At 46.8% G+C, this 25,469-nt stretch overlaps 1 protein-coding gene across 3 annotated transcripts in view; it reads right to left on the minus strand.

Annotated features, from left to right (window-relative positions):
• Positions 1 to 25,469, minus strand: part of ARHGAP10 (Rho GTPase activating protein 10) — a 138,816-nt gene that overhangs the window by 61,870 nt on the left and 51,477 nt on the right. For 2 of the 3 annotated variants that reach the window (XM_064149445.1, XM_064149447.1), the window contains exons 9-14: positions 25,212 to 25,318; positions 23,215 to 23,309; positions 19,744 to 19,825; positions 17,851 to 17,893; positions 16,535 to 16,600; positions 10,855 to 10,929 (exon numbers count right to left, since the gene is read on the minus strand). In XM_064149445.1, coding sequence (XP_064005515.1) covers positions 10,855 to 10,929; positions 16,535 to 16,600; positions 17,851 to 17,893; positions 19,744 to 19,825; positions 23,215 to 23,309; positions 25,212 to 25,318 — 468 coding nt within the window. The remainder of the gene's footprint in view (positions 1 to 10,854; positions 10,930 to 16,534; positions 16,601 to 17,850; positions 17,894 to 19,743; positions 19,826 to 23,214; positions 23,310 to 25,211; positions 25,319 to 25,469) is intronic. The other variant, XM_064149446.1, reaches the window with a different exon arrangement.

Raw genomic sequence — 25,469 nt, forward strand, 5'->3', positions numbered from 1 at the left:
GTGTATGCATAATGCCATGTGCTGTACATAAAATCCTCAGGAATTGGGTCTGACTGCTTTCAAAGCTGCTGCTTTGGAAAAGGCAGAGGAAAATAAAACTCTTCTTTTACAGTATATAATGCCTGGCATTTTTCACACCAGGCAGTGTCAGAAATCCAGACCAAACTGATCAGTAGAGACTCCAAGTGCTTAACAGTGGCTGTATGCAGCTGCCCTGCACAGGAGTTTCCCTGTAGGCAGCTGTATGAAATGAGCCACTGCAGCTCCGTAACGCACATCATAGACAACACAGCGCCCAGGCCCTGCTGCTTGGTCCCAGTGGCTGCCTGCACTCTGATCTGCTTCCAACAGAATGCCATAACCCTGCACTCCCAGCTCTGTATCCCTGGTTATAAGGAGATACCAGATTAAGCTCTCCCCTCATTTTCCTTACCAAATGCCTCAAACTCAGCCAAGATGATTGCTGCAGTAGATACCACCTGTGCTAGTTTGAAGCAAGCTGGAATGTTTTGGTAAAAGAACTAGATAACGGGCAGTGAAATGAAAAACAATTGTGTCTACTTCTCTCACAGTCACGCTGAGAACTCTGGGAAGAAGAAGAAAACATTCTCCATTTTGTCTCTCACTCTTGCTTTGGCCTTAGACCTGGTCACATCTCATTAACCCTGCTCCTACTAACCTTGCTCCCTAACCTCTTGGCTGCACCTCTCTTCTTCCTGAGAACTGGGGTAAGGTTGAGAGGGCCGGGGGGAGGTGTTGGGGTGGTTTGAGAGCCCCTCCTGGGGACTCAGGTTTCTGGGAGGGGAGTTGTGCTTTTGTATTGTTTATCCTTTGTATATTTCTGTATATAATTGTATATAACTGTATATATTGTAAATAGCTGCTTGTAAATTCTGCTAGCTGTAAATAAATTGCTTCATCTATATTCCCAGAGGCCGTCTGAGTTAGCTGGGGCAAATACAAAGTGTGGGAGGGGCGGGGTAACCCCCAAACCATCACATTTTTTTATTGGCTTTCCCAACGTGGGGCTAGATATTTCAGTGAGTGGAAATTAGCTCTGGGAATTAAGATGAAGCTAATCAAGCAGCTATTGTACTTGGTGGGGATTGCTGTGTGGCCTGTTTTCTGGTTTTTTGTGTACAACTGGATCAAAGATCAAATTGGTTATTTCTTGCTTCATGTAGTTTTTAAGAAGGCTAAAGTTAAGGTTTCAGATATGTTCTGGAGCTGGGGTGATTTTATTCTTGGTTATGCTGGTTTTAATATCTCTGAGAATATTACCAAGGACATTACAGGAGCTCTGGTCAATAATGTGACAATCAATGGAAATTCTGCTTTAAATATGGCTCTAATGAGAGTTATTCAGCCTAAGACAGGAATTCCAACTGTTTGTTTAGGTACATGCTCTTGTAAAACTGTTTTTCTTCTCACAATTTTTAATATTTGCCTCATGATTTTAATATTCATATTAATTTTGGCATTATTGGTGAAAAATTCAAAACCAGCTTCTATAAGAGCTAGGAAAAATTCTGTGTCTCAGAAGCAGTCTCTTTCACAGCAAAACAAGGGAACACAGTTATCGGCTTCCCCCTTGCCAGCCTCTGCCCCTCCTTCTCCAAGTGCTGGGAACACAGCCAATGTTCCCACCGCTAACGTAAACAATGATAACAAAAACAAAAACAAAAACGGGCAGAATTCGGTAGGAGCCTCAGGAGGACAGGCAGGTACCCAAAATCAGAATGTTCCTAGCAACAATCAAAACACGTCAGGGTTGGCAGGCATCCCAGGAGGACAGGCAAATAATCCCACTAATGCTAATACTACTACTAGTGCTGGTAACGCTAGCCCAGTCAGTCCAAATCCTAATAACACCAGCTCAGCCAATTCAAACCCCAAGCCAGCAGACCAGAATAAAAATCCTCCTGTTAAAAGCAAGGCAGATTTGAACTCACAAGCTCCAGGTCAGACCCCTAAGGATACAAATGCTCCAAGTCAGACTCCTAAAGATTCAAATCCTCCAGCAGACACATCCAAGTCTGTTGCTGCTCAGGCCCTTCTAGCACCTGCTAAGGCAAAAGCTAAAACAAAGAGTGGTTCGCAGGAGGATGTAAGACAGGGGACCTCTGGTGATCAGCAAGAAGAGGAGGATGAGACAGTTAGTCTGCGAGACCTTGTAGATGTGCTGAGACAACAATACTCAAGTGACAGGAGCACTGGGAGGTTAGCTGCCAGGAGAGAGGATGGTTCCCATGAGTTTAGGAATGCTATGAGGAAGGTTCTGTTAGGCTCGGCACCACCAGAACAACAGGAAGAGGAGGAGGAAGATGACATCCAAGGCTCAAAGGATCCACTCAGAGAGGTCAGGGAAGTTAGAAAGGAATACACAAGGGAATCAGGAGAGCCAATCTTAAGCTGGCTAGTGAGATGCCGTGGCATTGGTGCTAATGCTCTGCAGGTAGGAGACAAGTCTGCCAAGCAGCTGGGACCACTCACTAAGGAGAGTGGAGTGGACAAACACCTAGCAAGTCCTCTTGGTAGGGTTAGCTTGTGGACACGCCTTCTGTTGGCTGTGGCTATGAGATATCCTTCCCGAGATGATTTGCCATGGGCTGCCAAGAAGTGGAACACCATTGAGCAGGGAATTAAGCTTCTGAAGGAGTTTGCTGTGAAGGAAGTGCTTTATGGAGATCATGGCACTCATGAGCCTGATGATATTCCTTTGGGAACAGGTCTCATGAAGAAGCTGATTAAGCTTGCTCCTTCATCCTATGCTAACATCTTGGCCAGTAAGTTTCTATCAAGGAGTGATAATGGAAGATCCTTCACTGTTGGTGAATTCACTGACCAGCTCAGGCAGATTGAGGACAGCTTGTCACATTCTGGTATAATCTGTGCCATAAAGACTATGACTACAGAGCTTAAAGATGGTATAAGAGATGGCATTAAGGAGAGCATGAAAGAACTGAAGGAGGATCTTACAACCTCAATTTCCAATCTGGTAAAGGATACCATTCCTGCATCATCTGAATGGGTGAATGTTTCTGCCATCAGGAACAGACGCCCACCTCCTGCAAGGCAATTCCAGCCCAGGAGGAGACAAATTCCACCCAGACAGCAGCAATCACGTGCGTCACTGTGGATACTTCTGCGTGACACATATGGTGAGAACATGAACAAATGGGATGGTAAACCTACTTCAGCTCTTTCAAAGAGGGTCAAGGATCTGCAGAATGGCAGAAACAGAGGCAGCAATGCCAGGAAAGTAGCTGTCACTTCTTCAGCTCCTGAGAGCAACTGCAATTGTTCCAACAGTTGCAATTCCTCTCGCAACAACACCAATCATTGTGTACACCCTACATGCCATGTTCAGCATTAGGGGTGCCCTGCCTCCAGCCAGGAGGAGGAAAGGGATAGTGGAGAGAACCGAATCTATTGGAATGTATTCATTAGGTGGCCTGGCAGTTCAAGAGTTCAGAAATACAGGGCTTTAGTTGACACAGGTGCTCAGTGTACTTTATTGCCATCTAATTGCAAAGGGACAGAGTCCATTTCTATCTTTGGAATCACTGGTGGATCTCAAGAGTTAACTAAGGTACAGGCTGAGATCAGTTTAACTGGTAAAGAGTGGAAGACACATACTATTGTAACTGGTCCTGATGCGCCTTGCATTTTGGGAATTGACTTTTTGAGACAAGGTTGTTTCAAAGATCCTAAGGGTCATAAATGGGCTTTTGGAATAGCATCTGTAGAGATTGAGGATGATAAATTGAAACTGTCTATTAGACCTGAACTTTCTGATGAATCTGCAGTTGTGGGACATCATGACATAGAGGACCTGGAAGTGCCAATTGCAACTCAAACTGTTCATCATAGGCAGTACAGAACTAACCGTGACTCTTTGTTGCCCATTCATCAGCTGATTCGTCAACTGGAGAGTCAGGCTGTCATCGAGAAAGCTCATTCACCTTTCAACAGTCCCATCTGGCCTGTGCGCAAACCTACGGGCGACTGGAGACTGACAGTTGACTTTCGTGCCCTCAACGAGGTGACGCCACCCATGAGCGCAGCTGTGCCAGACATGCTGGAGCTCCAGTACGAACTGGAATCGAAGGAGGCTAAATGGTATGCAACAATAGACATTGCTAATGCTTTCTTCTCTATTCCCATAGCAAAGGAGTGCAGGCCTCAGTTTGCATTCACCTGGAGAGGAATCCAGTACCAGTTCAATCGTTTGCCTCAGGGGTGGAAACACAGCTCAACCATCTGTCACTCAGTCATCCACAATGCACTGGAGAAAGGTAAAGCTCCAGAGCACATCCAGTACATCGACGACATCATTGTGTGGGGCCAAACTGCTAAGGAAGTCTTCGAGAAAGGTAACAAAATCATTGACATTCTGTTGCAAGCAGGTTTTGCCATTAAGAGAGACAAGGTCAAAGGACCTGCCAGAGAAATTCAGTTTCTGGGAGTGCGGTGGCAGGATGGTCGCCGTTACATTCCTCAGGATGTGATTAACAAAGTCTCTACCATGGCAGTTCCCACCAGTAAGAAGGACACACTTTCTTTTCTTGGTGTGGTGGGATTTTGGAGACTACACATTCCTGGTTTCAGTCAGATTGTCAAACCTCTGCATGATGTGACTCGTAAGAGAAACAATTTCGAGTGGGGACCTGAACAACAAGCAGCCTTTGATCAAATTAAACGAGAAGTAGTCCATGCAGTGGGCCTGGGACCTGTGAGATCTGGTCCGGACATTAAAAACATTCTGTACACGGCTGCCAGTGACAATGGTCCAACTTGGAGTCTCTGGCAGAGAGCTCCAAATGAGACACGTGGTCGTCCACTTGGTTTCTGGGGACGTTGTTACAGAGGTTCAGAGACAAACTACACTGCAACTGAGAAAGAGATTCTAGCAGCCTATGAGGGAGTGAAAGCAGCTTCTGAAGTGATTGGAACTGAGTCACAATTGCTTTTAGCTCCTAGACTGCCAGTTCTTAACTGGATGTTCAAGGGCAAAGGTTCATCACCACATCATGCCACAGATGCAACCTGGTCTAAATGGATGGCTTTGATAACCCAACGAGCACGAATGGGTAATCTTGACCGACCTGGTCTAGTGGAGGTGATCACCAACTGGCCGGAAGGCACAGACTGTTCCAAACCTCCGGAGGAGAAAATAACTCGTGCTGAGGAAGCTCCTCCCTATGGTGATCTCTCTGATCAGGAAAAGAACTATGCTTTGTTCACAGACGGTTCCTGTCGTCTTGTTGGGAACAAGCGAAGATGGAAGTCAGCAGTCTGGAGTCCAACCAGGAGAGTTACCGAAACGAAAGATGGCGAAGGAGAATCCAGTCAGTTCGCTGAGGTAAAAGCTGTTCAACTTGCTCTTGATGTGGCTGAACGTGAGAATTGGCCTATCCTTTACCTCTACACCGACTCGTGGATGGTAGCCAATGCTCTATGGGGTTGGCTGAAGGACTGGAAGAAGAATGGTTGGCAGAGGAAAGGAAAGCCTATTTGGTGTGCTGATCTATGGCAGGACATTGATGCACGGCTGGAGAGAACTCCAGTGAAGGTGCGGCACGTAGATGCACACATGCCTAAGAGCAGAGCAACTGAGGAACATCAACATAATCAGAAGGCAGATCAAGCTGCTAAGATTGCTCAAGCTGATACCAACTCTGAACTTGACATTGACCTTGATTGGAAACATCGAGGTGAGTTGTTTTTAGCTCGGTGGGCCCATGACTCATCTGGACATCAAGGCAGAGATGGAACATACCGATGGGCTCGTGATAGGTCAATTGACTTGTCCATGGACGCTATCACCCAAGTCATCTATGACTGTGACATTTGTGCTGCTATTAAGCAGGCTAAGCGAATCAAGCCCTTATGGTATGGTGAGAGATGGTCAAAGTACAAGTATGGTGAAGCCTGGCAGATTGACTACATCACTTTACCTCGATCTCGTTCTGGCAAGCAGTATGTGCTAACGATGGTAGAAGCCAGCACTGGATGGTTGGAAACCTATCCAGTTCCACATGCTACTGCACGTAACACCATTGTTGGTTTGGAGAGACAGATCTTGTGGAGACATGGAACTCCAGAGAGAATTGAGTCAGACAATGGTACTCATTTCAAGAACAATCTTGTGAAAAACTGGGCCAAAGAGCATGGTATTGAATGGATCTATCACATACCCTACTATGCACCAGCTTCAGGGAAGATTGAGCGCTACAATGGTTTGCTGAAAACCACCCTAAAAGCCATGGGGGGTGGAACTCTGAAAAACTGGGACAAACATTTAGCAGAAGCTACTTGGTTGGTAAATAGTAGAGGTTCAGTAAACAGAGCAGGACCGGCACAATCAGATTTGGTCCAAACAGTAGATGGTGATAAAGTTCCTGTTGTACGTGAAAAGAATCTGTTAGGGAAAACTGTTTGGGTATTTTCTCCTTCGGGTGAAGGGAAACCTGTCCGAGGGGTGGTATCTGCTGAGGGTCCTGGTCATACATACTGGGTAATGCAGGAGAATGGTGAAATCCAGTGTATTCCACAGAGAAATCTAACTTTAGCTGAGAGAGTTTAAATTCAAGCTGTTAGGAGTTTTCTGTTCTAGGTAACATCGGCGCCCAACACTGAGAGAATCTACGATAGAATCTACAGTACGTGAGCACGAACCCAATATCACCTGGGAGTCCCTGTTCTGAGCTTTTGAATCACCTATATCTGATTGAAGTGTGATCTGAATTTGTATATATTATTTTAGTGTAAATATTGGTTTAGATTAGATTAGATAATTCTCAGCAATACTCTGAGCGAAGTAGACAAGGGGTGGATTGTGCTAGTTTGAAGCAAGCTGGAATGTTTTGGTAAAAGAACTAGATAACGGGCAGTGAAATGAAAAACAATTGTGTCTACTTCTCTCACAGTCACGCTGAGAACTCTGGGAAGAAGAAGAAAACATTCTCCATTTTGTCTCTCACTCTTGCTTTGGCCTTAGACCTGGTCACATCTCATTAACCCTGCTCCTACTAACCTTGCTCCCTAACCTCTTGGCTGCACCTCTCTTCTTCCTGAGAACTGGGGTAAGGTTGAGAGGGCCGGGGGGAGGTGTTGGGGTGGTTTGAGAGCCCCTCCTGGGGACTCAGGTTTCTGGGAGGGGAGTTGTGCTTTTGTATTGTTTATCCTTTGTATATTTCTGTATATAATTGTATATAACTGTATATATTGTAAATAGCTGCTTGTAAATTCTGCTAGCTGTAAATAAATTGCTTCATCTATATTCCCAGAGGCCGTCTGAGTTAGCTGGGGCAAATACAAAGTGTGGGAGGGGCGGGGTAACCCCCAAACCATCACACCACCACAGGACAATGCTAGTTACAAGGAACTTTGAGGACTAACTTGACTGCAAAATTAACTTACTTGAACTCTCAAGGACTGTGTATTTATTTGTTGAGGCTCACATTTTACACAAGTCTTGGTTTCACTTTTGTTTTGACCTTGGAGATTAAAACCTCTGCTTTCAGAGAGGCCAATGGGATGAGATTGAACAAGGCCAAGTGCAGGGCTCTACACTTTGGCCACAGCAACCCCAAGCAGCACTACAGGCTGGGGACAGAGTGGCTGAGAGTAGCCAGGCAGAGAGGGACCTGGGGGTACTGATAGATGGTAGCTGAAGATGAGCCAGCAGTGTGCCCAGGTGGGCAGCAGAGCCAATGGCATCCTGGGCTGGCTCAGGAGCAGTGTGGGCAGCAGGACAAAGGAGGTTCTTCTGCCCCTGTGCTCAGCACTGCTCAGGCCACACCTTGAGTGCTGTGTCCAGTTCTGGGCTCCTCAATTCAAGAGAGATGTTGAGGAGCTGGAACTTGTCTAGAGAAGGGCAGCAAGGCTGGGGAGGGGCTGGAATTGGCTGCCCAGGGAGGTGGTGGAGTCGCTGTGCCTGGAGGTGTTGAAGCAAAGCCTGGCTGAGGCACTTAGTGCCATGGGCTGGTTGACTGGCCAGGGCTGGACTGGCTGAGCTTGGAGGTCTTTTCCAACCTGGTTGATTCTATGATTCTATTCTATACATTGCTCTTCTTGGCTTCCTTGCCCAGATTTGACAGAAATTGTCCTGGAAAAGACAGGACTGCTGCCATTGTGGCCCTGGTTACCACCTGCACCTCTTTCTTTCCCCACTTTGGGCCTTTCACACTGTGAACCTTGAGGTCAGTGAGAGGTAGCTCAAAATACTTTGAAATCTTATCAAACATTTAAAATATAGCAAGTTAATAAGAGGGTTTTATGATTCTGACAGGATCTTTCATATGAAAGGGTATCTGAGAATATACCCAGAGACAAAGGATTAAAGATTAATCAGTCCTTTCAAATTCTCTGTAGCAGTGTATATCAAAAAGAACCCCTCTTTATTCTGCTCTGAGAATGGACAGATAAAGAGCACAGACAGGATCACTTTCAACAAACCACCAGAAACAGAGCACCTGCCTGCACCCTAACTTTTCTCTGCTCAGTATTCTGCCTCATCCTGCTACCATTGTAATCTTCCTACTTCAAACAAAGATATGAATCTTGGGAATGACAGAAAAACCTTCACAGAAAATAAAAGAGCTGAAAGCAGATGCTGGAATCCCCAGCAAACCCCTCCAGCTGCTGCTGAACCACTGGCAACCTGAGGCACCACTAATGGCAAAGAGGAACATTTGCCTGCCAGACCTGCACACCCAGGCTAAGCCAGCAAGCAGAAAGCTGAAAACCACCTGAAGCCATCAAATGCATTCAGTGAAGGGTCTCTGAGCAACACCACATTGTACTTCCCACGGGCAACAGCTTCTTGGTTGTGGAGCCCAGCTCCAGTGTAGATAAACAGCCACGAGAGCCTCTCATACATCAGTCATTTTTATGAATCCCAGCTTGTATCTCCAGAAAGAGTCTTGCTGCAATATTTTAAAGCTACAGGCAGGTTTATGTGCACTAATGGAGAACTTTGGGGTGCTGTTAACATTGATTAAAGTAAGCTATCATAAATTAATATTCAGCAAGGTCACAGTGACAGATTGATACGACACGCAGGTCCGCAAGCCTGATCTCTTATCGGCTCTGAAGAGACAGCCCACTTGAAAAACTAGAGAAAGGAAAAGGCAAAGTCTTACAGGTGGCACTGAACTGACAGCAGCATATAACATAAAAGCGCTTTGTCATTCACATAATGTCTGGGGTAATGAAATGAATTCACTTTCTGGCTTCCTCCAGTTTGCAGTGCCAAAGAACACTGTGTTATCAGCACAGATGGAGCATGCATGGTTCTGGAGAAGAGCCTGGTGCAAACTGCAAACTAGCTTCTCTGCATACCAATGAATCCCTGAGAATCAGACCTTTGCTGTCAAGTGACAGGTTTGGGAGCTCTCTAAAAATGAACTAATCCCAGCGGCCTTGTCTGCCTGCATGTACTGTCAGAGCTCAGGACAAGCAGCGAGGAAGCGTGGCACACCTTGCTGCCACGGCCACCGCTTTGGTGAGGGCCAGCAGGCAGGTGAAGCATTGCACCCAGCTGCCAATACCTCTTCAGTATTTTTTCCCCTGGGGACAGCAGAGTGGCAAGAGAACTACAGTCACCAGGAGTAAAGATGCATCAGAATTTCCAGGAAGGAAAGGGGGGGGAAGTTTCTGGGAATGATTTTATGAATCAAAAACCCACCTCCCTATCTCAGGAGCTACACATGGCTAGCTAGGTATGAGACAGCCTGAGATCTTACCCACATACAAGAGCTACACTACTAAGTTTATAAAAACAAATCTTCTTTCCATCTGTCTCCTGCCTTGGCACATGGTTATTATTAATATGAATCTCATAGTCCTCCTCTGAAACCAGAGAGCTCTCTGCCAGTAGGCTTAAGCTGTCTTATTATTAACTGAAGAGAGGCACAGAACACCTGTTGCTCCTAGGCAAGGGTGAAGAAAAGTGGACACTTCAAATAAGGCAGCAATAAACCTTAACCTTTCCTGAATTTGGGACTTTGGATTTTCTGAGCCCACCCTCAACTCTAATCCTGTGTGGGTGTGAGGCAAATTGGAATATTTTAGTGAGAGAAATTAGATGACAGGCTGTGAAAAGGAAACAATGCTGATGGCTGCTGCACTCATAGGCTTGCCGAGATGTATGAAAGCAAGGACACAAGCACAGACAAGACAGAGCGTGTGTGTGTGTCTGTCTCTCAGAGTCTGTGTCTCTCCCTGGGCTGCTTCTGCATAACTAATCCTGCTAATCCCCCTTGCTGATCCTCCAAACTCACCTTGCACATAAGCAAACTCTGGGATTAGGTAGAGGAGTGGAAAGAAGGTGGAAGGGTGGTTGGGAGCCCCTCCCAGGAACTCTGATTTCTGGGAGGGCTGCTGTGCCTCTGCATTCCCTTTAACTTGTGTTTTTCTGCACAGAGCTGTAAATTTTGTAACTACCTGCTTGTATATTGCATATTCCTTAGCTTCCAGCCAGATGAGTCTAGGCTGGGTGATTTCATAAAGGGAGGGGGTGTGGGGGGTGTGCGGGGAGGGGGCAGGTAACTCCCAAACCATCACAGATCCCATTCCCATCAAGCTTGCACAGAGCCTGTGGTTTGCTCCTACGTGTCCCACTGTGGTACTGTTAGTTCACTCCTACCAATGCATCTTGGTCTTGCCTAACCAGGGGAACTTAATAACACAAGGATTATTTGCACAGACTGAAGCAAACTAGATTTGTCCCCCATAAAGAATTGCTTTTAGCTGCTTTAAAAACTAAATAACCAACACAAAATAAATCATTGGGAAGGGAAAACAAACAAACAAACAAACATAAAAGATTGTAAAATAGAGGCATACCCATCAACAAACTCAGAAGTCTCTGGACCTTTGAACTCACCCCCACAACTCTGTACAGTCCTTGGTCATTAATACCTGTTAGGCAAAAGGAGATAAAAAATGAAGGCAGGAGATCAGTCACAGTCAGACCTTTCCCTGGGCAACAAATTCTGCTGCAAGGCAGACAAACTGCATGGCATTAACATAGTCATGAGAACAACGGCATGAAGTACTGCAAGAATCCTTTTGCTCCCCTCTATTTTTAAGATAAGTTTCTGTTGTTTTGATAAAGGTTTCATACATCTCAATTTCCCTTCAGAAACTGGGAGTAGAAGCAAGCAGGGGCAAACCTTTGCTTGAAAAGGACAGGAAAAAAAACCAGACCAGTGGCTGTTTGCAGATTCTCTACAATGGCATTTTGGCTACATCAGCACCCACACTCTAATAAGGCAAGAACTGAACTACCAAGTGCTAAATTCAGATTTCTTTAATAAGCATAATTTTGCCTTTATCCAACTATGAGGCTGACAAAGAGTTTGGATAAAATAAAGAAAAACTTGAGCCTGTTCCCAGTCCTGCAGACCAAAGCTTTTCATTTAATATCCAAGGCCTCATTCCAACCCACTGTGGTCCACGTCCTAGTTCCATCCAGAAGCACTACCAAAGGTTACCCAATCTGCTGCTTCTGGGTGTGCTGGGGATGAGCCAAGTAGCCATAAGCAGCACATGGTTTGCAGCCCTCAATGCCCATGTCCTGTGGACACTGGACCACTTCCTTGTCCTTCCATAACATGCCCCCCTGCCTACCCCTTTTCTCCCCTGCTTCTGCCTTCCTTCCTCATAGCCAGTCTCATCCTCAGGGGACTTCTAAGAGCAAAGAGTTGGTATGTGTTTGAGCAGAAGTTACAACAGGCCAATAGTTGCCAGGTTACCAGAGATAAGCACAGGGTCTGCGAGCTCTCAAGTGATGAATCTAAAGCAAACAAGAGCCTGCAAGTACCATCCCTGTAATCAGAGGCCGGAATGTGGTGTTGGCTAAACAGTATGTGGAGCAAGCACTGGCCTTGAGAGGCTCCTCAGAGGACAACCAGCTGCAGGGGGAGCTGAAGAATGATGAAGGCTCCCCTGGCTGGGGGGTCACCTGACCACCAAAGCCAACAATGTGCATGGGCAGCAGGGAAGGTCCTTATGTAACAGACTGAGCCACGGGAGGAGCTGGGTTCTGCTCGGTTCAGCCTGCTGGGATGTACTGGCCACACGTCACAGAGTTCTGAACACATCTAAACCCAGAGCACAGCTAGGCGAGCCGGAGCAGCAGCAGGCTCACCACCACCACGGTGTGCTTCCTGGTGGGGACACCTGCCTTTGGAGACAGCAGCTGACTGGCTCTGCTACCTCTGCATCTCAGGAGCTTTGCTTACCAGTGGGATAGGGTCAGTAGAGCTACTCAGGATTGTTTGTCACATCCTATTCAGCATTGTAGTTTCTCCCTCTATGGCTGCAGCATGTGAGCCAGAGGTATTGTGGTTTCCAGTGTACCTTTCTCATGATGGTTTTAGTGCTTAAGCTATAACAAAGTACAGAAACTGTACCCAGAGAGGGGTAGCCATGTGTGAGAGCGTTCTCTGGCCCCCAGACAACTCACTGCAACACATACCCAGTTTATCCTCGGGAAACTACAACTAGGAACAGAAACTGAAGGAAAATGGAAAGGACAGAAGAGTCAGGGAAGAAAAAGGGCAAAATGTGCTACATCTTTGTCTGCTGCTTTGTTTCTGAGTGGGAGGTAAAATAGTGCAGTCCTGAAGCTGGCACAGACTTGAGAGGCCATCTACAAACATGCCCATCCTCTCCATCCGCACTCCCACTGGCCTGGAAGGGCAGAAAGGCCACAAAATACCTGCGTCTCTCCTCCAAGGAAACCTCTTCCCGTAACAGATTATGTGCTGCTCTCATTCAAAAGATCCTTCACAAAGGAGGACTTGTGGAGAATTCCCAGTTTCAGCAGCAAACTGTTCCAACCCAGAGAAGGGAAATTAAAACCAGTCATATGAGAGAAGCTGTCCTCCCAAATAAATATTAGATGAAGGATGTAGAAACCATTAGCCTTCTAATGAATTACTGTCAGACACAACCCTGATACACAGCAATAATTCTCAGTACTTGGGAGAGAGCTTCAAGTTTTCTACCTCCTCTTGCCTAGCCTTGCTACTTCTTTACATTATTCTCTCTCTCCTCACCTTCTCCTCCTCACAGAGGGCTAGTGAGGAGCAGCTGAGGGAACTGAGGTTACTTAATCTGGAGCAGAGGAGACTGAGGGGAGACCTCAGAGCTCTCCACAACTCTCTGCAAGGAGGCTGGAACCAGGTGGGGGTTGGTCTGTTCCTTCATTCAGGAAGTGACAAGATGATAGAAAAAGGCCCTGAGTTGTGCCAAGGGAGGTTAAGGTTGGACATTAAGAATAAAATTCTTCCTCAAAGGGGTTGTTAAGCCCTGGAACAGGCTCTGGAGGCTGAGATTCTGGCTCCGGAGGATTAAGATTCTGGTTGAATCTCCATCCCTGGAGGTATTTAAAGTACATGAAGCTATGGTGCTGAGGGACATGGTTTAGAAGCAGGCTGGGTAGAGACAGGTCTACAGGTGGACTGGATGACTTTGGAGGCCTTTTCCAGCCTCAAGGATGCTGTGATTCTAACAGTGTGAGGGCATGCTCTGCACCACTCACAGACTGTCAGCAACCAAAACCACACAGACCAAAACAACCCACAACTACAAAAGCCTACTCCTTGGCTCCCTCCAAACGAGGATGTGCTCGGAATCTGTCTTGAGAGCAGCGACTATTTTTCACTTCCAAATTCTCAGAGGTGCCCAGGAAAATTCTGGTACAAAAGTAGCACCAAGCTTCTTAATGCTCTGCCAAAAAGCATCACACTTCTTTTATACAATGTCCTCCACTACTTTTAGTACACCAGAAGAAGCCTTCTGTGTCGTATGTGAGAAGCCAAAACGCTGAAGAAATACTGCCACAGTCAGCTCAGCTTTTGCTTATCTCAGAAGTTGTTTTGTGACTTCCTCTGCTTCTAGCATTAAGGCTTTGGGGGAACCAAAGTGTGCCGACCCCAAAGATACATTTATGGGCTTAAACATAATTAAGGTCAAAGCACAGAACCTACAGCTCGACCTTAGAATAGATGTGGTATGCAAAAGGTCTCTGAAACAGCAGCAGTACCGAAACTCCTACAATCCTCCAGCAATAATCACGAGTCTGTGATAGTAATTATCAGATAATTGATCAGTTTCAACCTCATCAACCTGAAAAAAGCACAGCTAATAGCTAGCAGACATCCTGAAGTGCAAAAAGGAGTATAACATTTCAAGGCAGCTTTAAAGGATACCGTTAAAGGCATTCTTAAGCCATGTTTTATTTAAACCAGACAAAGGTGGTTTGAGACAGAACTATTTCTGATTTCATCTGCACACCTCGGATCTTCAGCACACCCCGGGCTGATAAGGCTTGGCATTTGGAGAGCACAACTGACAAGATGACTCATGGCGAGGAATGGCTTACCACCGACTACAGCCTTGGAGGGTTCAGACGCTGTGGCTGCCGGCTCCACCACTCACTACTGGCACCTGGGAGCCCCACAGCACAGCTTCCTTCCTAGCTGCAGTATCCCAAGATGTTTGGCTGCCTGATACCGACATTTGGCAGAGGTACGCAGTCTGGGACACGCTCAGAAAACTTCAGGTATGTAGTAGGCTGCTGCTTGGTCTTAGCTGAAATGGCAGAAACCTTATTCCTGAGAGTTTTTAAGGTCAGGCTGGATGGGGCTCTGAGCAACCTCATCTAGTGTGAGGTGTCCTTGCCCATGGCAGGGGAGTCGGATCCTTGAGGTCCCCTTCCAGGCCTGACAGCCCTCTGCTTCTATGAAGTAAACCCCAGGCACATCTGCTCCGGTAAGCTAGGCACGGAGGCAAGCTTGCCTTGTGGCTGGCAGCGCACCTGTGGCTGACACCGACCAGAAAGAGAGCTGCAAGTGTCATTTCTGGTACCAGGGCACAGGAGCAGCCACACAACTGGCGCCCTAAATTCAAGGTAATGCCAGGCTTCTGCTGGTACGTGAGAAGGTCTCCTAGTTCCTCCTCACCATCCTTCTCCCTCCTGAGCAGACAGACAGCTCGACACTGCCATCTCTCTCTGCCGCTCAGATTAGCAGCTCCACTAGGTCTAAAACCAAGACAGACGCTGCTCTGACAAACACCTACCACATCCTCGCAGAAGGCACAACCAGCCACTGGCACGCTCTGAGTCGTCACAGCTCTTTGATGTTTCTATCCACCTTTACTCTGCTGCCCTACTCTCAGCCCAGAATTACAGATTCCTTACTCCAAGGAGGATCCCAGAGCGCGCTCTCTGAGCCAGAAGTGGAGCTTGCAGCCAGCCGGCACTGTGCTCAGACGTGAGCCAGGCAGCAGCTCCCGACGCCCCAGCGCCTCCTGCCAGGCAGAGCACGGGGCTGAGGCACAAGTTCGGATGCACTGCGGCCAAGACACCGCTTTTGGTCCTGCTCTTCACTCAAAGCGAACGAATCTCCTCCTGGCGCTAGAGAAGGGAAGGTGACTGAGAAAAACCTGATCCAGCCACTGACAAGCTGATGTTCAGTATCTGCTGCGCTCTCCTCTCTGGATACCAGACTGGAGCTATGACATGACAAGACTATTCTCAGTTCCCACCCACACTAGACTGTCCTCTCCTCCCGCCCACACCAACCTCGCACCCATTATGATTAAAAGATAAAAACATGGCACGCAGGCACAGTCTCTGAAGAGGCATCTGTCCTCTTTTCTTCTGCCTTTCATGTCTTATTAAAGTAAAATAATCAAGTCAAAATCGCACTAAGAACAAGTGTAGGTATCCAATCTGCACTCAGTTTAATCTATCCACCCACAGGCAGGAAAGGAAATCCCACATCCAGCCCACGAAGGCTGCCCACTCCCACGTCCATCCAGCTTCACAAGACTATCTGAACACACCTACTGAGCATAAGCCAACGTCCACTCTAACCCTCACTGCAAGTATGACCCATACGGTATTGCAAGATAAGCAGGAACTGTGCTGCAGACCAATCCCAGCCTTTCATTCCATGACCACATGCTACCTTTTGATAGCATCTGCCTCATTTAGTGCCAAGCGAAGACACATCGCCTATCAAAAGCAGGGTTTTGCAGTGAAGGCAGCTTCTCTGTAGGACACCAGCTTTATCTGCAGTGTTTCCCAGCTGAAATACCCAGACTGTAATTGGCAGCAACTGAAATGTTTGAAGTGATGAGGCAGGCAAACCTTATTTGAAAAATGTTGAAAAGAACAGAATGAACAAAAATAACAGCAGGGAGAGCATGGTCTAATCTGGAATAACATCTTCAATGCAGCAGACAGGACTGATACCAGAAAAAAAGTACCTGAGAGAAAGCATTTCAGATACCTCTTACTCTTGACATTCCAAACTCTCAATATCAGAAAGGCTGCCTGGTTCTTACTAACAATGCTCTGCAGAGAGGGCATACTGGAAGTCCCTGCTTTGGAGTAAGAGCCCCCAGTGCCAGAAGTGTGCCCATCCCATTCTTCTGTTCAGGCATCTCGTTTAAGCTGGAGACCAGCAAAACCATAAACACTGGGCACGGAGGCAGGGCCCGTCATTACCTCGTGTTTCAACAGCACTGATGCACTTCTTGATGATGGTGAATCCTATCTTATCCAACTGTGCACCTAGGAGGGGAAAAGAAAAGTAACAGTGTTAAAAGTTCCAAAGCACCATTAAAATTATGCCTGTCACTGACAATTAAGGCTGGGCTGAATCTCATCGCTAGCACTTCTCGGGCAAAACTGTAACTATGCTGGAGCAGGAACATTTCATTGCTGCTTCTCCTCTGCAGCTCTGCTCAGGCCAAGCAAAGGCTTATTCTAGCAGCAGCGGCTCGACTGAGTCTGTGCACAGCAGCAGCCTTTGAAGAATGGGATCTCTGATTAGGTACATATGCTGGCAGATGCAAAATGGAATGTAGCAGTGCTTACTGCACCATCCACAACATCTGAGAGAGTTAACCAAATGGGACGAGGAAGCGCTTATGATGAAAAAACGCAATCATCAACAGCAGGGGTTTTACTGAGTCCTAGCCTAAGCCAGAGAAACTCCCACGCTGAAGCCATGGGGCACATGCACATCAGCTCAGAGCGCTTAATGAGCCGACTGCACAAAAGCAGCTGCATTAGCAGGACAACAGCTGAGAACCAGCACTCCTTTGTGCTTCCCATCTCATTCTTCTTCACTTCAGAACTGTGCTCGGAAGCTTACACTGCAAAAGTGCCCTGCCCCCAGGGCACCTGCCTTTCTTGCTCCTGGGGACCTGGGCTGGCACCGCAGGAATAGAAACCTGTGGCAAAGCTTCTATCAATACCAGCCCCAAGCTCCAGCTTTAAGCCACAACTGAATAACAGAGAAGAGAGGAGCCAGCGTAATTTGCCAGGAGGATCGCTGGGTTTACTCATAGAGAAGAAAGTTAACATTCCAAGCAAGCCACCTCTTCTACTTCCAGATTACGATTTACATTTTAAACACAGGCATTCAGTTTTTCTGCTGACCCTCGTGTTCAGCTGTAATTGCTTTTGAGGCCCTCCTCACGCACTCTAACAGATGTGTACGCACAAGCTGGATTAAGAAATTGTGATGCATTTACATACCAATTAAGCCTCTCTTTGAGTTCCATTTCCAGCACAAAGTACACTGGCAAAAACAATCAGAGTGTTTCTCCAGCTCATGTCCAGAGCTGCAATTCTTACATAGGTACTAAACTGTCAAAATTCTGTTAATTACCAAAGCCACAAAAAAAGGACCCCACCGTTCAGATCCCAAGAGTGAAAAACAATTCAGTGTTGGATCAACAGAGAATTTACCCCTGGCCGCTCTCGGGTGCAAAATGCCAACCAAAATGAGCTTGAAGAGGAATTCAGATACTTACTTCCCTCTCGTTTGGCCTGTGCTCTGGTCACACTGATGAGCAGCTAATGCAAAGAGTAAGCCAACAGAAATCATTGTAAAGAACATTATGAAAACAGAAACAAGACACCCCCAGTCACAATGCCCAGCAAGCACAGAGGCAGCTGTCTGCAGCTGCAACGTGGGCCCCGCAACTACAACAGCTCTCAGAGGAGGATGAGAGGTCTGTGCCCCCTCAGAAAGCAGAGAACTGCACTTCCAACATTTAAAAACACAGAATCAAGTCAAGGTTGGAAGGGACCACAAGGATCATCGAGTTGCAACCTCCCTGCCATGGGCAGGGACACCTCACTCTAGATCAGGAAGATGCTCAGAGGGCTGGAGCAGCTCTGCTATGAGGACATTACCACAGCTGTATTTACTTGCAGCACTCTGTTAAGCTGGACTCTCTCACCTCCACAAATGAAGGAAGACAGCAATGCTGACAGAAAGCAGTACTTATCAGAGCTGAGGTCCTTGCAGAAAATAACTACACTGGGTGCAGTTCTGGAGCCCTCAGCACAAGCAGGACATGAAACTGATGGAGCCAGTCCAGAGGAGGTCACCAAGATGTTCAGAGGGCTGCAGCAGCTCTGCTATGAGGACAGACTACAAGAGCTGGCGCTCTGCAGCCCGGAGAGAAGGCTTCCAGGAGACTTTATAGTGGCCTTCCAGTATCTGAAGGGGACCTACAGGAAGGCTGGGGAGGGACTATTGAAAAGGTCTGGTAATGACAGGATGAGGAGGAATGGGCTTGAACTGTATGTTAGGAAAGGGTTCTTTGCTGTGAGGGTGGTGAGACACTGGCACAGGTTGCCCAGGGAGGTTGTGCAGCACAGAAGCACAGAATGTGATACCTGGAGGTGCTCAAGGTCAGGTTAGATGAGGCCTTCAGCCACCTGTTCTAGTGGGAGGTGTCCCTGCCTATGGCAGGGGGTTGGAACTGGATGATCCTTGAGGTCCCTTCCAACCTAAACCATTCTATGATTTCACATTAAATAAGTTCTCAAGAAATGCAGCTCTTTGTGGAGCAGAACAGTGCTGCAGCCACTGAAATAAACTGGGATTTACATGCTCCATGCTCCTACATTTCCCTGCAGCTCCGTTTCCTACAACTCAAGCTCACTCCTTTGAAGAATGCTGGGAATTATATCCAGTTATATTCCAGCTCCTGGAAGTTAGGAGCTTACTGGAGAGCCCAGCTCAGCCAACATGTGATGGCAGTAAACACCTCTGTGGATGGAACAATGTTTCCACAACAACCATGTCAGTAAAAGCTCCTGCCAGAAGAGAGGCTCCCTGGTCGTGTCCTTGCCCCGAAATCTGCATTACTGCTGCCCACGAGGCCAAAGTCATATTCATCAGAATAACCTGCAGCATGCCTCAGGTCTGCAGTCCAGACTCATGTCCTGATGGGAACCAGGAATTAAGTGAATTCAAGCATAACCTCATTCCCACTAATGGATTTTTTTATCTAGTTTAATATATATATACACACACACATAATATCCTATAACTAACTCAAACAAATGTTGTCAGAGGGATGCAGAATGCCAGCAGAAGGCTAAGTGGCCATGCTAGACCTTCCTGAGAACACCAACCTCACTGTGGTGATGGGAAACCATTTATAAAAATCAATGCTGTCATTACAATGACAAATACCTCAGCAGCATCAGCAGCTCTCTCCACTCAGCCTTCCTGAGCTGCTCACCTCTTCTTGCTTCTATTTCACTTTTATGCTTTCTTCATTACCTTTATTGTTTTGCAAACCACATAGTCCAACTTTAAGTACAAATGGAATCAGGCAGCAGAGAATGAGATATTCTCTCCATTATGCTACAAATAGACACAAAAGATACACTAAAATTAAGCTTACAGCTTCTTTTCCATCCAGGGCTTCCATCCACAGCTTTCTGTCTTCCTCAGAAAACGCCTGCATGGTCACAGGAACTCCAGGCCTGCAAATACACCAACCACACTGAGTAACTGCATCCAGCAGCAGCTGAAAATGCCTCCTCACAGTTCTACTTCCAAGCACAGGAACAAGCCCATTGTCCAAGGAGTCAGGGTTGGGTGTTTCAGTTAATTACAGAGAACTGCTCCTCCCTAACATAAAAGGTACAGAACTGATGGAGACAGCAGGAAATGGGGGAAAGGGAAGTGAATGTAAGCTGCAAAGTGTTTATTTGAAGGAGCTGATTGATAGCCTGGGGAAGCCAGCACTTGCTGGCAGTTTCCAGAGATCTAAGTAAACTTACTACTGTCAGTGTATCAAACAGTATTTATCTCGGGGCAATACTTCAAACTCACTACATGCTGCATGGAATTCGAAGACAAGTAACAGTCAAAAGAGAAAAGTCAAAAGTCTTTTAATTGAAGTCAAAAGAATCTTCCCTCTTCCATGTGCTCCACTGGAAAAATGAAAATCTAAGCAGCATTTCAGAAGAAGAATGCTTTTTGTCAGCAGAAGTCCTTTTCCTATCCCCAAAGACCTCTGCTCTCTCTTTAAGATTTACATTTCTCTACATTCACTACCAGTAACCTCCACCTAAAGATGATGGAGTAGCAGAAAGAGACAAAGTATCCCGGTCCAGCACCTCAGCCAGGATGCTAGCAGCCTCAGAAGGCAGAATTTAAAGGAAGAGGAACTGCCTCAGCTGCCTTTTGAAAAGAGAATTATGTTAATATTCAGCTAGTTCCAAACTATGCTCAAGTCAGGCACCAGGCTGCTGAGAAGTCCCTCCTAAAATACTGCAGTCTCACCTTCATCCACAGCAGAGGAAGAAAGAAAAGCTCAGGGTCAGCTGTCAACCCTTGGACAAGCCAAGGGCTAAATGTGCCCTCAGCTGATACCTAGGAAACAAGCTAATGGCCTGCAGCACAGAACTAATCTCCATGGGAACATCTCAGTACCTCACACATACATTATTAAAAGGAAAATGTCTGATATCAAGGTCACTGTGGACCAGTTGTGTCTATGAGATCTGGGCAGAAAGAGGAATGACATTTTTCCCACCTGGAGCAGATAAGAAAATGAACAAGTGTTTTTCAGGATCGAGGAAGCACTGCTCTCCATCCATCTCTGTTCCAAGCCCAGACACCCTGCTGAGCAGAGGTGGCACAGAGGGGACAGGCTGACATTTCTCCTGGTGCTGTTTCAGCAGCTTGAAATCTGCTATCCACACTGACCAGCACACTGGCCCGAGAGAAGCCACATCCTCGGGTGAAAAATGCAAGCTCAAAGCATGCTGCAGTCTTGTGACCAATGCCACCCAAGCTGTAAAGGAGTGTCTTGTCATCTGCCACGGGAGCTGGGATTTTCTGATGCACCTCCAGTTTCACAGTCCTCTACCCACAGCTCATTACAGAGCTGGGCATGCCTGGGACAGCCCAGCCCGACCACATGAGGTGGGCACAGCCCCTGTGCACATGGCCCTCAGCAGAGACACATCTGCAGACCACTAGCAGCCATGGGACAGAGGAGCCTGGCAGCATTTGAAGTGAATGGCAGCATGAATTTGATTGGAAAAACCCAAACCCTTCTGTTTCCAGGATCTGAAGTGGGCCACAGGAGAGCTGGAGAGGGACTTCCACCAAAGGCATGGAGTGACAGGGCGAGAGGCAATGGCTCCGGACTGGAAGAAGCTGGATTTAGAGGAGACATCAGGAGGAAATTCTTCCCCATGGGGGTGCTGAGGCACTGCCACAGGTTGCCTTGAGAAGCTGTGGAGGGCCCAGCACTGGAAGTGTTGCAGGCCAGATTGGATGGGGCCTTGGGTAAGCTGATCTAGTAGGAGGTGTCCCTGCCTGTAGCAGGGGTTTGGAACAAGATAATCTTTCAAGGTCCCTCCCAACCTGATCCATTCTATGATTCTATAAAACTTGAAAAGCTATTACATGATGAATTAGAGTGGAATGAATAATGTAAGAAGGAAGGAGCAAACATATTGGTTAAAAACAGCTCAGAGAGGGTGGATGCAGCAAGCCACTAATCCACATTATCATCTAATGCTAAGGATGATCCTGTCCTGCACAGACACAATCTGCAGCAAAAGAAGGTGGCATTACCACAGCTGTATTTACTTGCAGCACCCTATTAAGCTGGACTCTCTCTCCTCCATATATGAAGGAAGACAGCAATGCTGACAGAAAGCAATATTGATCATATTTGAGGCTCTGCTAGCAAAATAACTACACTGTGTGCAGGTCTGGAGCCCCCAGCACAAGAAGGACATGGAACTGTTGGAGTGAGTCCAGAGGAGGGTCATGAAGATGCTCAGAAGGCTGCAGCAGCTCTGCTATGAAGACAGGCTGAGAGAGTTGGGGCTCTGCAGCCTGGAGAAGAGAAGGCTTTGAGGAGACCTTGCAGTGGCCTTCCAATATCTGAAAGTGGCCTACAGGAAGGCTGGGGAGGGACTATTGAGAAGGTCTTGTAATGACAGGATGAGGAGGAATGGGTTTAAGCTGGCAGAAGGGAGATTCAAACTGGATGTTAGGAAGGGGTACTGTGCAGTGAGGGTGGTGAGACAGTGGCACAGGTTGCCCAGAGAGGTGGTGGAGCACAGAAGCACACAATGTGATCTTTGATCTTTGTGATCTTTGATCACATTTGGTGCTTCTGTGCTCCACCACCTCCCTGGAGGTGTTCAAGGCCAGGCTGGATGAGGCCTTGAGCCACCTGTTCTAGCAGGAGGTGTCCCTGCCTATGGCAGGGGGTTGGAACTGGCTGATCCTTGAGTTCCCTTCCAACCTAAACCATTCTGTGATTCCACAATTCCCTGCTGAAATAAAGCAACACGAGGGTGGTGTTTCACAAAGGCAGTACAATCAGCATTCCCTGAATGATTACACCAGCCACAACTGGGACCAAAACCCCAACAACCCTATTTTCAGCCTGAGAACCCAGCAGAAACCCTCAGCAACACGAGCAATATGGAGAGCAGGCTTGTGATAGGATGTGGTCAAGGCTGAGTCATTCCTGCTGTGGTCATAGTCTTGTGCTGCAGCTGCCTGCACTTCAAAGCCTATGCCATGTTTCTGTGCTACCATGTCAGCAATTTGTAACAGCTTCTCTTCCTCTGTCCTTTTATGTGAGCTCAAACACGTCTACATTTAAGTTTAGATCCTCCCTTGCTGGGAATAGTAATAGGGACTGCACTCCCTGCTCTTGCTGCACACAGGCCAGGCAAAATCCAGTGAGTGACAGCAGTGCTTGCCTCTCCTCCAGTGCCCATTTCCCACTGGCAGTCTGAATGAGCTCTGACAAAAGAACATGCAGCAGCAACACTGCAGTAACGTGAGCCAGGACTTAGCAGAGAATGCCTTCTACTGGGTCCCACCAGCTTACCTGTCTGAAGCCTCTAAGTCAAAACAGAATCTCCTGTCTGTGGTGTCTATATTTCTTTTGGTACAATATGTAAGGACAAAGAGCTCTTCATCACCCTGGAAAAGAAAGGGGTTTATGTGCTTGACTCAGTGGCGACACAACCAAGTGAGGTAAATTCACATTCACACAATGGCAAAAGTTACACTGACAACAGATTGCTCTGCATGGCTCTCTGAAAGGAGACTGCAGAGGGGTGGGTGTTGGTCTCTTCTCACAAATCACAACTGAGAGGAGAAAATGGCATCAGGGTTCAGCAGGTTGGACATCAGGAAGAGCTTCTATACTGCAAGGGCTCTCAAAGCCTGGAACAGGCTGCCCAGGTAAGTGGCTGATTCCTCACTCCTGGCTGTGCTCGAAAGGTGTCTAGAGATACTGTTGAAGGATATGATGTAGTAGTGACCCTGGCAGAGTTGGGTAATGATTGGACTCGATGGTCTTAGAGGTCTTTTCCAATCCTAGTGATTCTGTGACACTTGCCAAAGAATTCCCTGAGGGTTGCTGTTGAGGTCTCTGCACAGCAGCATGCTACTTCCATGGCCGCTGATGGGATATAAATGCAAAGCTACACTTAGCAGGTACTTTACAGCACGGCACAGCAGCACAGGAATTTAAACTGACACCAGCATCCAGCTAGAGAGATTTTGCATCAGGTACAATATAAGCATCAAATGAGTGGAAGAAACTTCTCCCACTTCACGTCAGATAGTGGTTTTGGTAGGGGACTTACTGCTACAGTAAGTAAAGTCAGTGTTCATTACTACCTGTTGTGTGCCTTACAGAACCAGTCTGTTCTTAAGGCCAACCAACACTCAGATCATATTTTGCCCTTGAGTACTCAGAAATCAAATAAACTCACCTGTGAGCACTGCATGAGTTGTAGCAGATTTAATCAAGGTTAACTGTACCTTTTAACTAGTGCCTGGCTTGTTCAGCACCTCCCCACACAGGAGGTTGTCACTGAAGGAGGAGCTGCATCATGGCTTTCAAAATGGGAGGCTTTTGAAACAGAGTAGAACTGGCTTACTGAGCAGTTTGGAAGGCCTACTGCTTACACACATACTGCACTAACTATGCAGGCTCATTGCAATGCCAGTAAATGCACAGAAGCCCTGAAGCAATGGAAGGAGGCAACTGTCAGCATGGGAGCTTCTCCAGAGCTTTGGAAAGCTTTTTCCAAACTTACTGTAAACTCAGCCCTCAAACTAATGGGGCATCATCCCTTGACAGGATTCCAGCAGCAGGATCTTCCCTCCACATGTGAAGGTAAGGCAGGCTGCTGCATGGCCTGCAGGAATATTGACTCAGGCATTATTTTCCAGCTCTGGATATGCTTTTTTTTCTCCTTGCAACAAAATGCCTTTCATCCATATTAACACACTCATTTAACACAGCATCTCTCAAAGTGCTGAGTGCCCTCAATTCCCAACTATTTCGCTAGGAATTAAAGCCATTTAAAGATAACAGTGTCTGGGGTCTTGAATATTTCAGATGCTATCAAAGATATCTGAAATTACATTCAGTTGTCAGCACAAACTATATGTCTACTGGAATCCTCTGCTCTAGTACTTCTATCTCTGAAAGAAAAATCTGACTGGAGAATGTAAGAAAGAGATTTCCAAGTCTGTTATAGTTTCCTGATTTAGATTTTAGCTTGCCCAATGCCTTTTGGATAAACTAGATTCTAAAAGGCCAAACACTGTATGTTACCTGCACTATATTGGCTGGCCCTCTAAAAGGAAGCAACTGGAAAGTCTGCAGGATTCTTACTTATGAATCCATCTGTTACTTTAGATGAATGTCCTTAAAGGGCAGAAGGAATTGCATGAAGAAGGAAGATAAAAAAAAAGGGGGGGTCAGCAAGGAGGTAGAGAGGAGAAGCACTTGACAAATCTTGTCTGACATATCATCTCATCCTGATACAGGCTAAGCACAACAGTAGAACATACAAATGTACTTACAACTTTCCCTCCTGATCTGTGTTCAAAGGGGATCATGGTGAACTTCTTTGTCTCTTTCATGTAGGTGCAGTAGTGCTTCACCCAGCTGGAGCCAAAGGGAGCAGGCCCTACAAACCCAGAAGCATCAGAGGTAAGTCCTCTCACCAGGTTGTTTGCTTTCCTCCCCTGCTTTCCCAAATGAAACCTAAGAGCCCTACTTACCGCCTACTGACACAGCATTTAAAAGCAAGGTGTAAGTTAAGGACCTTACCCAAACTG

Source organism: Pogoniulus pusillus, chromosome 10 (assembly GCF_015220805.1).
Source record: "Pogoniulus pusillus isolate bPogPus1 chromosome 10, bPogPus1.pri, whole genome shotgun sequence".
NCBI lineage: Eukaryota > Metazoa > Chordata > Aves > Piciformes > Lybiidae > Pogoniulus > Pogoniulus pusillus.